The sequence below is a fragment of the Dromaius novaehollandiae genome, chromosome 8, assembly GCF_036370855.1.
Source record: "Dromaius novaehollandiae isolate bDroNov1 chromosome 8, bDroNov1.hap1, whole genome shotgun sequence".
Classification (NCBI taxonomy): Eukaryota; Metazoa; Chordata; class Aves; order Casuariiformes; family Dromaiidae; genus Dromaius; species Dromaius novaehollandiae.
In genome coordinates, this window is record NC_088105.1 from 30,955,626 (window position 1) to 30,971,751 (window position 16,126).

At 54.1% G+C, this 16,126-nt stretch overlaps 1 protein-coding gene across 1 annotated transcript; it reads right to left on the reverse strand.

The window, feature by feature from the left end:
- Window positions 1-166: 166 nt before the first annotated feature.
- Window positions 167-16,122, reverse strand: LOC112985272 (E3 ubiquitin-protein ligase HECTD3). The gene is made up of 21 exons (XM_064516123.1): window positions 15,662-16,122; window positions 14,964-15,124; window positions 13,560-13,652; window positions 13,109-13,244; window positions 12,545-12,660; window positions 12,156-12,269; window positions 11,370-11,452; window positions 10,621-10,786; window positions 10,077-10,158; window positions 8,938-9,120; window positions 8,400-8,452; window positions 7,979-8,043; window positions 7,448-7,551; window positions 7,000-7,119; window positions 6,497-6,586; window positions 5,921-6,127; window positions 5,384-5,513; window positions 4,847-4,921; window positions 4,528-4,609; window positions 4,334-4,405; window positions 167-4,079 (listed from the first exon to the last, which is right to left on the reverse strand). Exons 1-21 carry the CDS (start codon window positions 15,986-15,988, stop codon window positions 3,995-3,997), a joined length of 2,544 nt encoding a protein of 847 aa, XP_064372193.1. The 5' UTR covers window positions 15,989-16,122; the 3' UTR covers window positions 167-3,994.
- Between the last annotated feature and the right edge of the window lie 4 nt (window positions 16,123-16,126).

Sequence of the window (16,126 nt, forward strand, 5' to 3'; positions counted from 1 at the left end):
CACCTTGGTGACATCAGTTTCTGTGCAAAGGGTAACGTGGGGGCCACTTTCTGCTGCTTCACCTTCAATTGTCTCTTGCGCCATCAGTCTCTGACGCTGTTTATCACGACGGGAGCATGCAGAATTCCCAGCCGCACCAGACAAAAAAAAGATCAGAAACGCCAAGAATAGTTAGTTCACTTTATTTTAGATCCTACATGAGGTAGGGACGTTCAGATCCTGTCAACCTATTTATAATTTTTAATACTCCAAGGTATTAATTATTAATAATTATTAGTTAATAATTATTAATTAGTGGAATAACAAGAACGGCTAGTCTACATGTGCGTATTAATAACCTGAAGCTATTCTATGACAATTCAGCAAGCTGAAAATCAGGAGAGGTATAGCGAGCAGTTACACCGAGCCGTAACAGCATTAGTCCTGTCCCCAGCTCCTCTCATAGCTGTACACACCCCAACAGTGCCAACTTCCTCCCTCCCTGTCCTCCTGCAGAGCTGGCAGCTCTGCCTACACACGGACACCTCTTCTTCCTTGCAGCTCTGCCTCATCTCAGCACGTCGGCACGAGCACCTTTCTCAGGGTGTCACTCGCTTGAAAATTGATCTCCTACCTACTTGAGATCCAGCAACAGAGCAGGGCAGTGCAGCCTTTGGTTCCTGGCTTACTGCTCCCTACGCTGCCCATGAGGGCTCTCCCATCCTGGGCAACAGCACAGCAAAATTCCCAGGCAGGGCAGAGTCACACTCAACTTGAGTAATGTCAATACAATAGGAAACAGCCACTACCCACAACTTCAGAGATCAGAGGAGGAACGTGACCCAGTACCGAAATAACACCTACACTTCTGTCTCCCGAGCCTGGCTGGAGCTGAGCCAGGCTGACCTTTTCCACAATTCGCTGTGCTATCACAGCAGAAATTCAATTTGCAGTTGGCTTTAAATCACCACATACAAGACATGGGACTGCATGGAGGAAATCCAGGCAGGTTACCAGTTCCCTGTCCCCAGTTCACCTTTGCACAGCAAACTAATGGTGTCATCTGCAAGCTATTTTAGAGTCCTTGCTCAGCAGCAGCCACATTTGCCCAGATATCCTCTGACCACATGCTGACTGCAGTCAAGACCTCACTGCAGTGGTTGGCTTGTCCTGTGACTGGAAGGGCTTTCACACATCTCTGCACCTCCACACAGCATTATAGCAGCTGCTGTTGTCGTTCTCCGAGACATATATTGCCATAATGCAGAGTGGTCCAAACTATATGATAAAACAACCTTTTTCCTCGGTATGCTTGTGATGGGTAAAACCCACAATGCCCTGGATGAGTTTCCAGATGCAACCCTCCTGCTAGTGCTTTTTAAAATAAAAAGTCATCCCCATCACCAGCTAGGACCATCCCCCAGAGCCCTTGCACTCAATCTAGGAAGCTTGGGGAGCAGTGTTTTCTCAATAGCAGGAAATAAACCCAACGGTTGGAGAAGGTGGGGGGCTAAAAGCCCTTACTAGGGGAAAGAGCGGGGAAGGACAAATGGGGGAAGCCAGAGTAATAACAGTCATAAAATACTTCAGGTTGGGAGGATCCAGAGGTGAAGTTAGCAGGGTGAAACTGGAAGTCAGATCAGGTTGCTCAGAGCCATGAGTAGATAAGATTTGAGCATCTCCAAGGATGAAGATGCCACAGCGCTTCTGGGGAAAGGCCCACATCCATTGCTGCCCAGCCACATCAGCTTGACGCCTTGGCTGCCCTGCTTTAGAGACGCCAATATGGTGAACTCCCACTGCAATCAGTGCCTCTCCTCAGCCTGGACATCACCCTGAGTGACCCATCAACCTGTCAGTGCTATCAACCCATCTTAGCCAGCTAGCCACCCGCTGCCCAGCCAACAGAGCACATCTGTGGCTTTGATGAGATCTATGCTAAAAGCACCGTGTACAATGCAGTAGAAAAATCAGAGAGGAGTCCATTTTTTTTCTTGCTATTTCTAGTTCTGTTCAGTAAATAAACAACATGATCTCCCTTAGAAACAGCCACCCAAACATCGGTGGCCAGAAAGGATCTACAAGTCCATTTCAAATCCCATCTTACCCAGCTGCTTTCTGGGCTCCCCAGCTTGGTTGGAAGGGAAAAGCTCCTTCACCAACCCTTTCACCAGCTCACCCCTGTCCATTTAAAACAAATTGCCTAGGAAATGACTCAGCCTCCAGCATGGAAAGGTATCATGCAGAGGCCCTGCTCCTGTCCACACTGGACGTTGAAATCAGCCACAAAGTTGAAGAGCTCAATTCTGAGGTAACTCATCATGCTCCAAAAAAAAAAAAAAAAAAAAACCCTGCAGCAGACAGGACTTCACACCCATCAAACTGAGTGTGGAAGACTCTGCTGCAGGCGAGAGCTACCAGAAACAATATCCCTGCTCACCCTAGATCCTGCTCACTGTGATATGGGAAACCTCAGCGTATACTCTCTCCTGATCCTACAGTCCTTTCAGTACAATTCCTCTCAGCAGCTCTGGGAATACAGCAGTTTCAAAGGAAACTGGTGAAGAGATGGACTTCATTTAGGACTGGAAGCAGTTTCTGGATAGCAGGTTTCTTCAACAGGGAGGAAAAGGTATGAGGTGTTAGACATAGGATAAGTCCTAACTCTCCGCATCAGCCCCACTCCAGCAATAGTGGCTCAGTGCCTCTGTAGTAATGATGGCCCAGTAGACCACAAAGACTGACAATATAGCTGTGGAAGGGGGTATAAAAGCAAACTGACATCTGGTAGCTCATGGGTGGTAGGCTGCTATCCTGCTCAGTGCTGGGAAGGTGAAAGAACATTTTGTATGGTCTTGAAGTTGTAAAGCTTTCATCACCTCCATCACATGCTGACCTACTAGTGTGTCATGTGATTGAGCAGCTCCAACATCTGCTATCTGCAGTCCTTCTGCTGCCCTGGGGTGAGGACTAGCCCGCCGCACTGGAGACCTCCACCTCCCTCCCCATGGCAGAGGGGAACAGAGCCTGGCACTCCCATGCCCGCTGCTGCTCTAACCCCGGCTGTCTGGGAGAAGAGCTTGGCCCTCCCTGCACATTTCTGCAAGAACTGTAACTTATTAGTTATAACACAGGCTTTGAGGGGAAAACCAAGGCTTGAAGGGCCTGGGAGAATGCAGCAGGGCATGCTGGAGGCCTAGCAGCCATTCACTGGGAGACTACAGAGCAGGAGGGAAGTAGACAATTTCCATCTCCTGTAGGGAAGCAGGTCCCCCAGCAAACACTGCAGCACACAGGTGTGGTGAACCACAGGTCGACACAGGTGTGGCTAACTGGGATTTGGTGGGATATAAGAGCACAGGAGCCCTGCCTTCACAGCACCCACAGTCCTGCTGTGCCCTGGTGTGCAGGTCTGTCGTGACACCTGGTGGCCAGAGGCATCCCTGCAGTGCCTGCCACCAGTCTGCCCCATTTCTTCTTAAACCTAGACAAATGACCTCATTTCTATGTTCTCATGCGAAAGTAGGAATGAGACAAGGGAATGCGGTCAGGACACTCAGGCTAGGAAACACTAAGCATCTCTGAGCATCCCCACGGTCTCAGCAGCACCTCACAGAGTTCTCCATCCTGTACCATAAGCCACCGTGCAGCTTTGTGGCCCTACCCTATCTCTACTTGGAGTAGAGCACTGCCTTGGAAGGGTGGGCGTGAGATATGGGCTGCAGCAGGGACATTTGGAGAACAAACTCATTACAAAAACCTCCCAGACCTTTCCGATGTATCATGGCTGGGGACAGGGTTTCATTCCTGCAATCACATTTACTCTCTGAGCTAGCTCCCACCCTGCCAAAGTCCCAAACCTCCTTGTCCAAAGCAGTGCTGGTTACCACTGCAGGGAGCCAGGCTTCGCACCTACACATTTATTATATATACACATCCTGGGGGTAAAAGGGGGCTCTTCCCATTGCATGGTTTTGTCGAACAATTGTCCATGCTGCTTGGTCAGGCTACAACATCACTCTTCCCACGGACTCATATCTGTGTCGATGGCTACGCAATTATAGGCTGCATAGCGTAACTTCTCTTCGCACACTTTGGCTCTAGGGATGACAGGAGGGGGGGGGAAAACAAGGAGGAGTTGCCATTGCTGTATCTGTCAGCTGAGATCACAAGATACTTTATGAGATGGAGGCTATGCCTCAACAACCCCAGACAGAGAGAATCACAGCAGCCACATAGTACAGTCAGGGCAGCTTAAATATGGCAAAGTGATGGGGACCTATGGGTCAGCATCAAGGCTGAGAAGAGAGCCCAGACACACAGTCTACCACATGTAGGGAGCAATACAACTTACGTGGCGTAGTTGGGCAAGAAGAGGGTGCTGGAGCAGGTGGAGGACTCTGGCAATGCATCCGTTGTCTCAGAGCTTGGGGAGAAGGTAAGAAACTGGTCAGACCCAGCAGACCAATAAAGCAGGGAAGACTGGGTGACAGATTCCCTATGATATGGTTTCTGTCAGCCTTACGGCTTAGAGAAGGACAGACTCACCCCAGCTTGTCTGGATAGATGTAGATCCGTGCTGGAAGGCGGCTTCTGCCAGTGACAAACCTGAGGAAGCGGCTACGATCCTCTGTGAAGAGAGGGCAAAGACAACAGCTGATCCCAGGGACATGTGAGAGGAGTTCAGCCACCTCCAGGTGTCCCCAGCACTGGCAAGGAGTTGGTCTTTCAGCCCAGTGGCTTGCTCTGCTCAGCTTCCATCTGTTCCCCAGGCAGTGATAGGTGGTTTCCCTCTCCCAGATTGCAGACAGCACCCAGGGGCTGCCACGACACAAGATGACATGCAGGGGCAGAACGAATCACTCACCGTTGGTGAAGTTGTTGAGCGCTTCCCAGAAGTACTGAACCCGGGTATCCAATGGCTCAAAGTCCTCAAATCGTGCTGGAAGAAAGGATACAGAAAAGGAGTCTGCTAGAGACATCCTAGGCTCCTCCCTTGATAAGTTACAGCAGGACTTCCCCTGCTCCCCCACAGGCTCTCTGCCAGCACTGGAAGAGACCTCTAGGTACTTGCAGGCTGCTGGCACGCAGACCCAGGGTGTGGGGACACATGCACTCAAGTTCTCCCCAGAAAGCACATCCAGATCCAGATCTCAGCTCCAGAGAGGCTCAGACACCGGGAACACAGGGACAACCCAGCCTCTCCTCTGCAGCCCAGCAGAGAGGCAAGAGGCACCTCTGCCCCTATCAGCACCCAGCTAAGGGCAAGAAGTACACAGGCCCACTTTCTCACTGCAATGAAGGATAATGTATCTGTTTCCTACGCCTCTCCTTGTCCCAGGAGGTGGAGAAGACCATCATCTCACTTTCAGGGAAATAGTTTTTGGTGGAGCCCTTCACTTACTGAGCTTCTTCAAGGCATCAACTGTGACTTCAGGGTCTCCACAGACTTTCTTTTCCAGCTCCTGCCAGGTGAGGAGATCAAGAACAGCTTGAGGTACCACCTTCAGCAGCCCAGCCTGCATGGCCATGATCTGAAAAGGAGGTGGGACAGCTGAGTCGCATGTCCTGCTTGTTTTCCTGGCTCACAGTTGATTCCAGGGACTGCACTGGACTGAAGCCATGCAATTGCTCAGGAAACGCTCCAGGGAACCTGGAGAAGGGAACGAGGTCCCACAGAGATGCATCCCAGTTCATTTAAGAAGCCCATGTCAGGTCTGAAAATAAAAACCACATGTATCCCATGCTGCTACAAGCCACTTTTCTTTTCAGCAAACCCATGAGCTCCAGGATCTCACCAGAAAGGACTGACTACTATAGCACTAACAAGCATAGGGACACTATGTGCAATGCATTTTAACAGACATGGAATAGAGGGGTTGTCTCCAAGAGCAAGGTGATACCCACAAACTCAGCCACTGATGCTCTGGGACAGCATTACCTGCTCCTTGCTCTCCTCCAGCCGAGCCTTCTGCACCAGGTGGATGAACTCCTTGCGGTCCTCATAGCGCACCACAGTACTGCTGCCATTGGGGATCAGCTCCACCATGTGCTGGTCACTCAGCACCGTTGTGTAGGTCAGCTCATTCCCAAACTTGAACTCAAAGGTGTCTTTGTCCATGACTTCCATCACCTCCAGGAGCTTCACCTGCTCAGCTCCCAGAGAAGTGTGTATTAGAGAGATGCCCAGCAAGCAGCCACGTGCCTGAGCCCACATCTCCTTCCTTCCCAGACAAAGGCTGGAGTGACTGGGACAGCAGCACAGCATGGGATACACTGTCTAGATCTGCACTCGCCTTTTGGCAGAACCTGGGGCATTGCCTGCTGGAAGCAGTAGGCAGCATGGCTACATCTCCATAGCAGCTGTGGGTTGCATGAGTGCTAAGAGTGCCCTTTTTTTGCCTGTTTCTCTGACACATCATAAGAGGCAAGTACAACATGGTGACAGGGACACAAACCACCCCCTTGCTAAGCACCACAAGTAACACAATAGGCACCACCTTCCAGCCCCTCTCACCAGCACAGAGTCCACAGCAGGGAAGTCTTTGCTCCAGCTGACCTCCTCCCCTGTTAATTGTTTCCATACAAAGCCAGGAAGAGCCAGGACCTGAAAGAGAAAAGAAGTTTTACTGTGGGAGAAGAGATGTCCCCAGAGGTGGAGATGGGGCTCAACAGTGCAGATGAGACACAGAGCTATAGTTTGACACACAGGAGCTTCCCTGCTCTCCCCGTCCCCTCAGGCCTTGTCCTGCCTTCTGCACATGCAGGGCTTACCAGGTACCTTGGCCTACACATGGTGCTGAGCAGAGACCAGAAACCCTCTCCCAGGCTCCCAGCATAATCTCCCAAAACTCAGGCTGTGAGGTCTCCTAATCCTGTGGCCCCAAATCCTGACAAAGAGGCTTTGCCCCATTATGTGATCACGGAGACCTCCCACGTTCCTGTCAGATGGGCTGCAGAAGAGGGCTATTGATTCTCTTTGGGGTAAACCTCCATGCAGGGACAGGGCTGACAGCTCACCAGAAACTCCTTGCCTCTCAGAGCTGCTCCCATGATCTGCCCGATCCACTCATACTTTGGGAAGTCTTTGCAGGAGGGGTTGGGGACGTACATGTCCCTGGCTTCCCCAGTGCCGTTGCCCTACAAGGGAGAGTAAAATTCCACATCACATTCTCAGCCCAGCACAACGCACCATGGACTCAGCTCTTGCAGTGACTCTAGGCACTTCTCACAACAGAACAAGCCTGAAAAACCCCTGCCCTTCCTGGTAATATTCCCAATGAGAGACAAGTGTCCAGGCACTTGCCAGTATATCCTAAAACTGGATGCAGCAAAGCAGTCTCCAGAGCTAGGAGGAGAGGTTTTGGACCAGCAAAGGCAGGTACAATCCTGGCATGCAGGGGGACAGAAACAACACCGCATTGCTAGGCACAGAAAGATCTGCCTCAGGTATCCCGACCCACAGCACCTGGTTGGATGTGCGCACGAAGAAGGGCAGGGGTACAGGCGTGTCTGCTGAGCTGGGACAGAGCTCCTCTGACATGTCCGCCAGGCTGTCCCGAAAACCGCCACCTGCAAACCAAAAAAGACCCACATTTTCAGTGATGCAAACTCTGCATATGCTGACCCTCAGGGTTATGAAACAAAGATCAGGAACGCTGGTCAAACCTGACCCTGCTGAGCAGGAGGCTCCTCTCAGTGCCTTGTGGCACCAGAGGAAATAAGACAGGAAAAATAACATCCCTGCCAGGCCCATGGAGGACAGCCACAGGGAGCATTCGGCACTGTCAGCGCTGCTGCTAGTGACTAATGGGGGGCCAATCTACATCCTAGCAAGCAGGTCTCCTTATCCAGGACATGGTGACCTGCCTGCCCTCTCCCCCATCCAGGGGCAGTAACACTGGTGGCAAGCATGAGCCACAGCAGCAAAGGGGTGTCCCCTTCAACTAACTCTCCCCACTCTGCCCCACTGAGGGGCCTTGCCCCATGCAGCTCCTACCTTGGTCGATGATGCCCTCTGCGATGAATTTGCACTCCCACCACTGGTCATAACGCAGCGGCCACCTGTGGGAAACCAGGCACAGCCTGAGCTACTGCTCAGACCCCAGGTGCTCAGTGCACCCAGAGCTGAGGAGAGACTGGGGAGGCAGCAGGGACAGCTGGGACACCAGAGGCCCAGAGCAGACCAGCCTGGGCCTAAGACAGGGCAAGACATCAGTTCTCCAAAGCCAGTCGCATCCTTAGTGGGGAGGTAACACCTTGGGGAAGAGTCCCTGATACCCTGGCTGAGCCATATCCTGCCCTAGCAACCCGTCTCCAGAGTACAGCGGGTACACAGGTGCTTCCCAAACATCCTGCTGTGCCAGAGGACAGAGCTCCCAGCAGTGTGTGACCCCCTCCCTCCCCCAGGCACCACTTACCTATAATCTAGGGGCTTTTCAAACTTGTCGGAGGGTTTCAGGCCTTCATACACCTGCAACAAGCAGAGAAGATCAAGACTGGCATCTCAGCCTAGAAGGGCAGGTCACTCCCACAGGGCAGGAGGGAGAAGTTTGCTGCCCCTTTAGTGTAACAGGATTGTTATCCTCTGCATTAATAACACATCATGGAGAGAATCTAGGGTAGAGCAGAGACTTCAGCTCAGATCTCCCAAATTCCTCCTAGCATCCTATACCGGGGGCACCCTGCCTCTCCATCAATCTCTGCCTCAGCCCAGGCAGGATGAGGCCCTGAAAGATGAGCCATAGATGTATTTAGCACCATTCCTAGATAAGGGACCATCAGCACATGTATCTGCAGAGCTTAGGAGTCATATAAAGAGGCCTTGAGGTCTCTGGGTAACTCCAGCTCCCAAGTCACCCCTTCCACCCACCTTCTCCTGGTTCCTTTTGGTTTTGGGATACCTCACTCTCCCTATAGCAGCAGGGACCCCCGACCCCCTCCCAGGAGGGGCAGTACCTGGGTGAAGACAGCATTCTTACAGCTGGGGTCCAGGGCAGGGTTGTCACGGTGCTCCATGGCCAGGCGTCGGTTAATATAGAGCCGCGGCATGAAGTTGGGCTTGCTGGTCTCCGAGTCCTTCAGACACTGGGTAATGAGAGCTGTGCGCCGCTTGGACAGCAGCAAGAACTGCTTGATATGCTGCCAATGGACATGTTAAAGATGTCAGAGGTGCCCGGCGGTGCCCAAGGCAGCTCATCTGCTTCCTGCTGGAACCACTGCACTGCCAGGTCTCTCCCCTTCCCAGAGCTGTTGCAATCCACACACAGCCACATTCTCCTGAACAACTTTTGCTCCACTTCACCCACTGCCTCAGAGACACCTTGCTTTCTGGTTTAAGGGAGATGCCATGCCTGACTCTCTCTTCATCAGCCCTCATATGACACTCTGGCATTGTTTGGACTCTACCCACACTCACCCGCCAGACCACAGGTCTTATAGCCCTCCTATTTGTAACCAAATCGAGCTGTGATAAATAAATAAAAATCCTCACATTCTTTGGGTTTTACACTAAGTTATCACAGGAATTACAACGCTCTCTGACAAATAGCTTGGAAGCACACAAAAAGGAAATGCCCTACCAATGCCCAGCACACAAACTCTGGGAGAGGTTGTGAGGCAAACAAGCGACTGGAGGGATGAGCCAAGTCTGATGAGAAAGATGCAAATCAAAAGCTTAAAGCCAGAAGGTACTTATTAGTAAAAAGCCTGGCTCACATGGCCAGCTCAGCACTGCCAGCAGCAAGTTCTAGAACAAACTTAAGAGTGTCCTGGGCTGAGATCTCAGAGCCAACATGCATTCAGATCACACCCAGTGCTGCCAGGGTCTGAGTCCTTTCATGGGTGAAGTGCTCTCACCGCAGAGCTCTAGTTTGATTCTGCTTGCTACCCTGTATCCAAATATTTGCACATCAGTGTTTTAACAGGAAACTAGCCTCCAAACAATACTGTCTTTCACAGCTTTAATGAATTGAGCTCAGTCAGATAAGTCTCTCGAGCTGTTTAAAAGGCAACGTGCAGTGACTGTTTCCCTTGACACAGCCCAGGTGAAGTCACCCTGCCAGACGCAGGCCCCAGCTGAGACAGAAACCTCCCACCTTGAGTTTGCTGAATGTGCCAACAGTATGGTCCCAGGCTGGCACCAGGTGATGCAGGACACTGTCCAGGAGCTTGATGAACCTAGATCACAAAGAAGAAGGTGCTGTGACACACAGGAGGGCCAGGGATCTGAACAAACCTATTCCAGACCAGGCAACTCCAGACACAGGCAGAAAAGCAGCAACTGATCTGAACAAAATGCAATGAGGACTTAAATCACAGAACTTCTCTCCTAAATCCCTGTTTCCTGAGCACTGCAGCCTTTACGAAGGACTCTGTGTGTGCCTGCCCCAAGCACAGCGCACGCGTGCTGCACTCGCAACATGCAAGACACAGTGAATTTAAACTGTAAGACTCCGCTTAAAGTGTAGGGAAGTTCACTTCCAGGATCCCACTTTGTCCCCAAATGCATCTGCTATTTCCTCCAGGGTTCAGGATGCCCTTCCCATGGGAGCCACACAGCTTCTGGCCATACTTGGCCTGAAGAGGGCACCGATACCCGCAGGTGACACCATGACACGGCCTGCTCCCTCCATAATGTACCTCTGAATGAGCACGGCCCGCCGGTAGAGCAGGTCAGGGTCTGTCCCTTCTAGGCGGGGGTAGCGCACTAAATTAGCCAGCTGGAACATGTCGGCACTCAGCCCCAAGTCCCGCTGTCGAGAGGATTTGATTTTGATCCCTCGGAGTCGAACGTCAATCCCATCATCTGCCAAAGAAGAGCATGAATGATATGCTAAGCGCAGGAGAAAGAGAGCCCTCCAGCCAGGGCAGTACACACACACGCAAGTGGGCTATAAGCCTTGGCTGGCAGAGACGCAAGGACAAGGCCCTTCCAGCCTCATGCTGGCTTTGCTCCCTGCATAGCTGGACTGCAAAGCTCCTGAGCAGTGGTGTTCATAGCTCTCCTCCTGGGGCTTACTGTCCACCTGAGAAACTCAGAGAAACAGTGAAGAGCCAACTTCCAGTCAGGGATAGAACAGAGCCAGCTTCCAGTAAATATGCTGGAAATGTGAACAGCTCTGCCAGCTCTGGGGCTGGGCACTGAGAGCCTGAAACACCTCCGTGAGGAAGTGGGAGCTTCACAGCGGGGGGGGGGGGAAATCAAAGGCCAAAAAAATGGGATGAAAACACAGAGCTTGCAAACATTCAGGCCCCTTTGGAGTTTCCCATGAATCTTCTGCTGGAACAGCCAGCAGGGCCAAGGGCATAAGCCTCAGGGACAAACCCTAAACATAGGGCACCTTACAGGACAGTAGTGTTACAGATGCAGCCATAACACCCGGGCCTACCTCTGCACTCCACAATCCGGATCTCAATGACAGGCAGGTGTGCTGTCATGTCCTCAAGGACACACACATCCCCAATGTAGCTCCTGCAAACACAGCACAGACAGGGGCTGCAGAGCTGTTCCTTGCCCATCCTGCCAAAATCCATCTGACTGCTCACAAGGTAAAACGGCATGCAGCTTCCAAAACAGGAAACCGTGACTGGAACCCAGACCCAGCCTTCTGTTTCCATCAACACCACAAAAACATGACCTACGTGAAACCCTCAACCTCCTGGTACCTCAGGTCTAAGCAACCTGTTCCTGACTGGCCCTACAAGACAAACATGGCTCCCTGAATTAACCCAGCAGCTACTGGGCTATGCCAGTGTTTCTGTGCTAACAACCAGGCACAGCAAGGCCCTTCGACTGGCCTGCAGGAGTTGGGCATGGGGTTTCCCAGCATCCCTTAGACTTTAGCGCATCTGCAGCCTGTTTGCCCAACACCTCAGCCCAGGAGGAAAAGGCATGCATAGGGTCTGCACCTAAGACTACACCATTCCAGCACTACTCTAGGAAACAAATACGGATGATGGCTGCAAGTCTGGATCAGAAGATTCCTGCCTGTGTGCTCACTGCGCCTTGCTACTGTAGGCAGAAGGAATCCAAGGCTCAGAGACAGGGAACGCCTCTCCCAAGGTCCTGCACCTCTTAAGCCAGGCTGGTGATGGCATAACTGCTTAGGGTCAGGGCTTCCAGCACCCTCTGGCCCCTGCAAGGATCACACTGCCCTCTGCCTCCTGCCACTCACTCATCAATGCCAACGTCATTCAGTTTCTTCAGGTTGTCCCCCTCACCCCCATACACGGTGACCCGCTTGGGCATGAAGTTCTCGTCGGTGGTATCCACTGTCAGCAGGAGCTTCCTGCAAAGGGAACCATGAAATTAGGAGGAGATACACCCTGCATCCACCGCTGCTCCCCTCATGGCCTGGCCACACCTGTATCAAGCACATGCAACTGGTGCTAGGAGCCCTAGTTACTTATGGTGATGCTGGCTAGGAACCTTTCAAGTCCAGAGTGGAGGACAAGGGGCAGCGGGGGCAGGGTGAACTAGGGCCATGATGGACATGCATACAGATTGACAGACGTGGGCCCCACTCCAGCCACAAGCCAGCGCGCAAGGGGAGAGACACCTCACTTGACAATGGTGCCTTTCTTCATGTTGAGCCGCACCCAGTGCTGGCCCTGGGACCCGTCGCTCTCCCAGTAGGTGTCTGCATGGCTGTCGGTCAGACACGACACGTTGAAGTCCTCCTGGAAAAGGGGAGTGAATGAAGCAAAGATCAGATGGGAGCAGGATTAATCTGCCCTTTAGAGGCTACTCTTAGCATAAGTCTCAGAGCCAGAGGGGGTCCAACTGGCCCAGTTCCATTTGCTGGGCTGTGAGAAGATAGAGGTTCCCATACAAGGACACTGGGGCTGATCCCAGAGTGCTCTAGGGCCACACACAGGGCAGAAGATGTCAAACTCCCTAAAGCCATCTCAGCAGCTACCATCAGCATTTGCTTCGCAGATCACAGGTCACACACTACTCCCACACAACACACCGCATGACACTCCCCTCTGAGCCTAGGTCTTCATTCCCACGTCCTCCAACACACAGACCAGAACAGCGCAGCACACAGAGCACCATCCACGCTACCCAGCCCCAGGGCACAGCAGGGCTGATGCAGCCCTGCACCCCACCTCACATGCTACTCACCGTGTAGGACGAGACATCGATGCTGTCCACATACTGCTTGACGCTGCCCAAGTTCTCATCCTCCTTCCCAATGTGATCATACAAGAAATGCACCAGGTCTTCATCACATTCGTAAGTCCATGTTGGGGGCACATACCTATGAGGGCATGGGGGTTAAAGAGCCTGGAGACCCAGGAACAGCAAGGCTGCATTAACCCCTGCTAGGCCAATGCATCAGGGAAGGTGAATCTGTTCCCTGCTCGCTTTGGTCTCACGCTGTTTTGTGCTTTGTGCAGGCTTATCTAGGACAAGGCTGTTTGTGTGGAGCAGAGCTACCCCCCCAGCTCCCCCGCTGCCTGTCTCTCCCCCCCGCCCCCATCTGCAGCAGACGGCTGTCTGAACAGTGGGAGAGAGGCAGCAGCTTGCTCCCATCCACAGCCAAAACACATGCACACCGGGAATCAGCTCGCACCGAAGCTTCGCTACCGCAGCCTCGTCCTGCTCCATGGGCTTGGGTTTTGCTCCGAGGCGCAGGGAGTACGTCAGATCCACCACCTGCTCCCACCTGAAACAACCCAAAGAAGGGGGAAGTGAGAGGAATCCAGAGAAAGGAGCCAGCAGTCAAGGAGTAGTTAGGAGGAGGTGATGGGAAATCCCCCACCACACTGCACCTTTTGTCACCTCAAGCCTCATTGGCTGCCCTTTCCTTCCCGATCATCTCTAATTCTTCCAGGCCATACCCAGCTATGCAGGTTCCCTATTATCTCGCATTCATATATGAAATGGCCCAGTGGGCTGGGACTCTTCAGTCCAGAGCAGGAGCGGCTGAGGAGCAGCAATACACCAAAATCACAGGCAGCAGCTCACAGGCCAACGAGAACCTCACTGCACTCACGTATAAGGAGAAAGGGATGTCAAACAATGAGAGCGGGTTCAGAGTATAAACACACTGAGGAAGATGGTTCCACATCCTACATGTGGTTAATCTGCAGAAATTCCTTCCACAAGATATTGCAGGTGCTAAAGTTTACATGGATTCAAGGAGATATCAGAAAAGCCTATGGAGGAGTAAAAATCCACTAGAGAGTTACTAAACATCTCTGGCACTGGAAGTCCCTGACCCAGGAATGGCTGGAGGCTGTGGAAGGGCTAACTTAGGGAAAGAACTATTACATTTGCCATTTTTTTGCCAGTGTTGGGGGATATCATGTCAGCCGGACCTTTGGCCTGACACAGCACAGCTGTTCTTGTGCTCTCCAGCAAACAGTCAGGGCCAGTGCTCTGGAGGGTGGGAGGTCAGACTGAGGCACCAGCGGAAATGGGATTTTTGATCTTTTTAAACAAGGACTACTTCTCCCACTTCTCCCATCACTGTGGCTGCACCACAGTGCACCTGAAAAAGCAGGATTCACACATGGATCATGGGGAAAAGTTCAGAGCACAGCTGCTCTTAGAAAGAGAGTTGCTGACTGGTTACAGTTCAGGCAGAATTGACCTGTTCTGGGCAGATGCCCAGTGCAGGGACAGGGAGATGCCGAGAGATGGGAGGGTTAGTCTGCACGTCAGAGACCACAGGTGAGGCAGCAGTGCAAACACACACGAGCACATGAATCACTGCCATATGCAAAACCTCCAGCACATCACAGCTGAGGACCCAGGTTTAACGTGCAGGTCTCCAGCTCTTCACTGTGGACAACAAAATCCTGATTGCTGCTCCAGGTCAGGGTCTGGAGGGGGGTGTTGCCCTGTCCCGTGCACTGCACCCTTTCCAGACAGCAGCAGAGCGAGGGGCTGCGTGTGGGCTGTCAAAGCAGCCAGAGGGGCCTGACTGTGCGGACGCTTATGCTGACCTGTGGGGAAGACCATGGCCCTGTACCTGATTACGGGTTTGTAATCGACCCCAAACAGCTGCTGCTGCCTCTGGATCCTCTCCGTGGACTCAACCGGGACCAGCCTGTCCCCTCCTTCTGCATGCTTGCACACCAGCACCCAGCCTTCCTCCAGGTCGCAGCCGCTCTTGTACTCCTCCAGCTGCTCCTGCGCAGGGAGACGCGTCCCGTGAGGGCCCCGAGGCCCCGGCTCGAGCTCAGAGGCGTCGAGGCACAACGGAGAAGGCGGCCCCAGACGGGACGCCCCAGCAAGCGCGGCCGGCAGCGGCGAGGCCCGCGGGATGGCAGGATGGCGGCAGGGCTGCCCGCACCGCCCGCCCCCGCTGCCCAACAGCCAGCCAAGCGCTGCCCGGACGGCGAAGCCGCCGCGGGTTCTTAGCCGCCCCCCGCCCCGTCCCGCTCCGAACCGCCACCCGCGCCGCTGCGTGGGGCGCGCCCCGACGCTGCCTCGGTCTCGGCCTCCCGCGACGCGGCCCCCGGCGCCTCTCCCGCAGGGCCCAGCGCCTCGCTCAGCGCCGGGGGGCCGCGCCAGCCCGGGGGCGCCGGGGACGGGACGAAACGCGGCGGCGACGGGATGGCCGGAGGGTGACGGGGAGGCGACCGGTGGCAGGCGGGGACACGGCGGGGCAGGGGACACCCTGCGGGGAGGGCGGCGGCCGGGGGGCGCGGGCGCCGCCGCCGTTACCTTGCTGAGCTTCACCCAGAGCCCGGCGCCGTTGCAGTACTCCTCGCCGGTGGCGCGGAGGCAGCCGCCCTTCCGCACCTCGATGGTGGCCCGCGCCGCCCGCTTGCCGCCCCGCGCCGGCCCCGGGCTGTCCCAGACGCTGAGCAGGCTGCGGGCGGCGGCGGCAGCGGCGGCGGCGGGGTCCTTGCAGATCTTGTACTGCACCTCCCGGGGCACGTAGCAGAGCGCGGCGGGCAGCGCCCGGGCGCGGCGGAAGCACTCGCTGCACTGCAGCAGGAACCGCAGCCGGCCCAGCACCTGGTGCGGCGCCTCCGCGCCCGCGCGCATCGCGCTCCCGCACCGGCCCGCGGCAGCGGCGGCCGAGCCCTGCACCGGAGCCCCCCGGGGTCACTACTCGCGGGTTTACGGCAAACCCCGCCCGCTGCCCAGGCAAGATGGCGGCGCCCGCGGGGCGGAGGCAGGGCA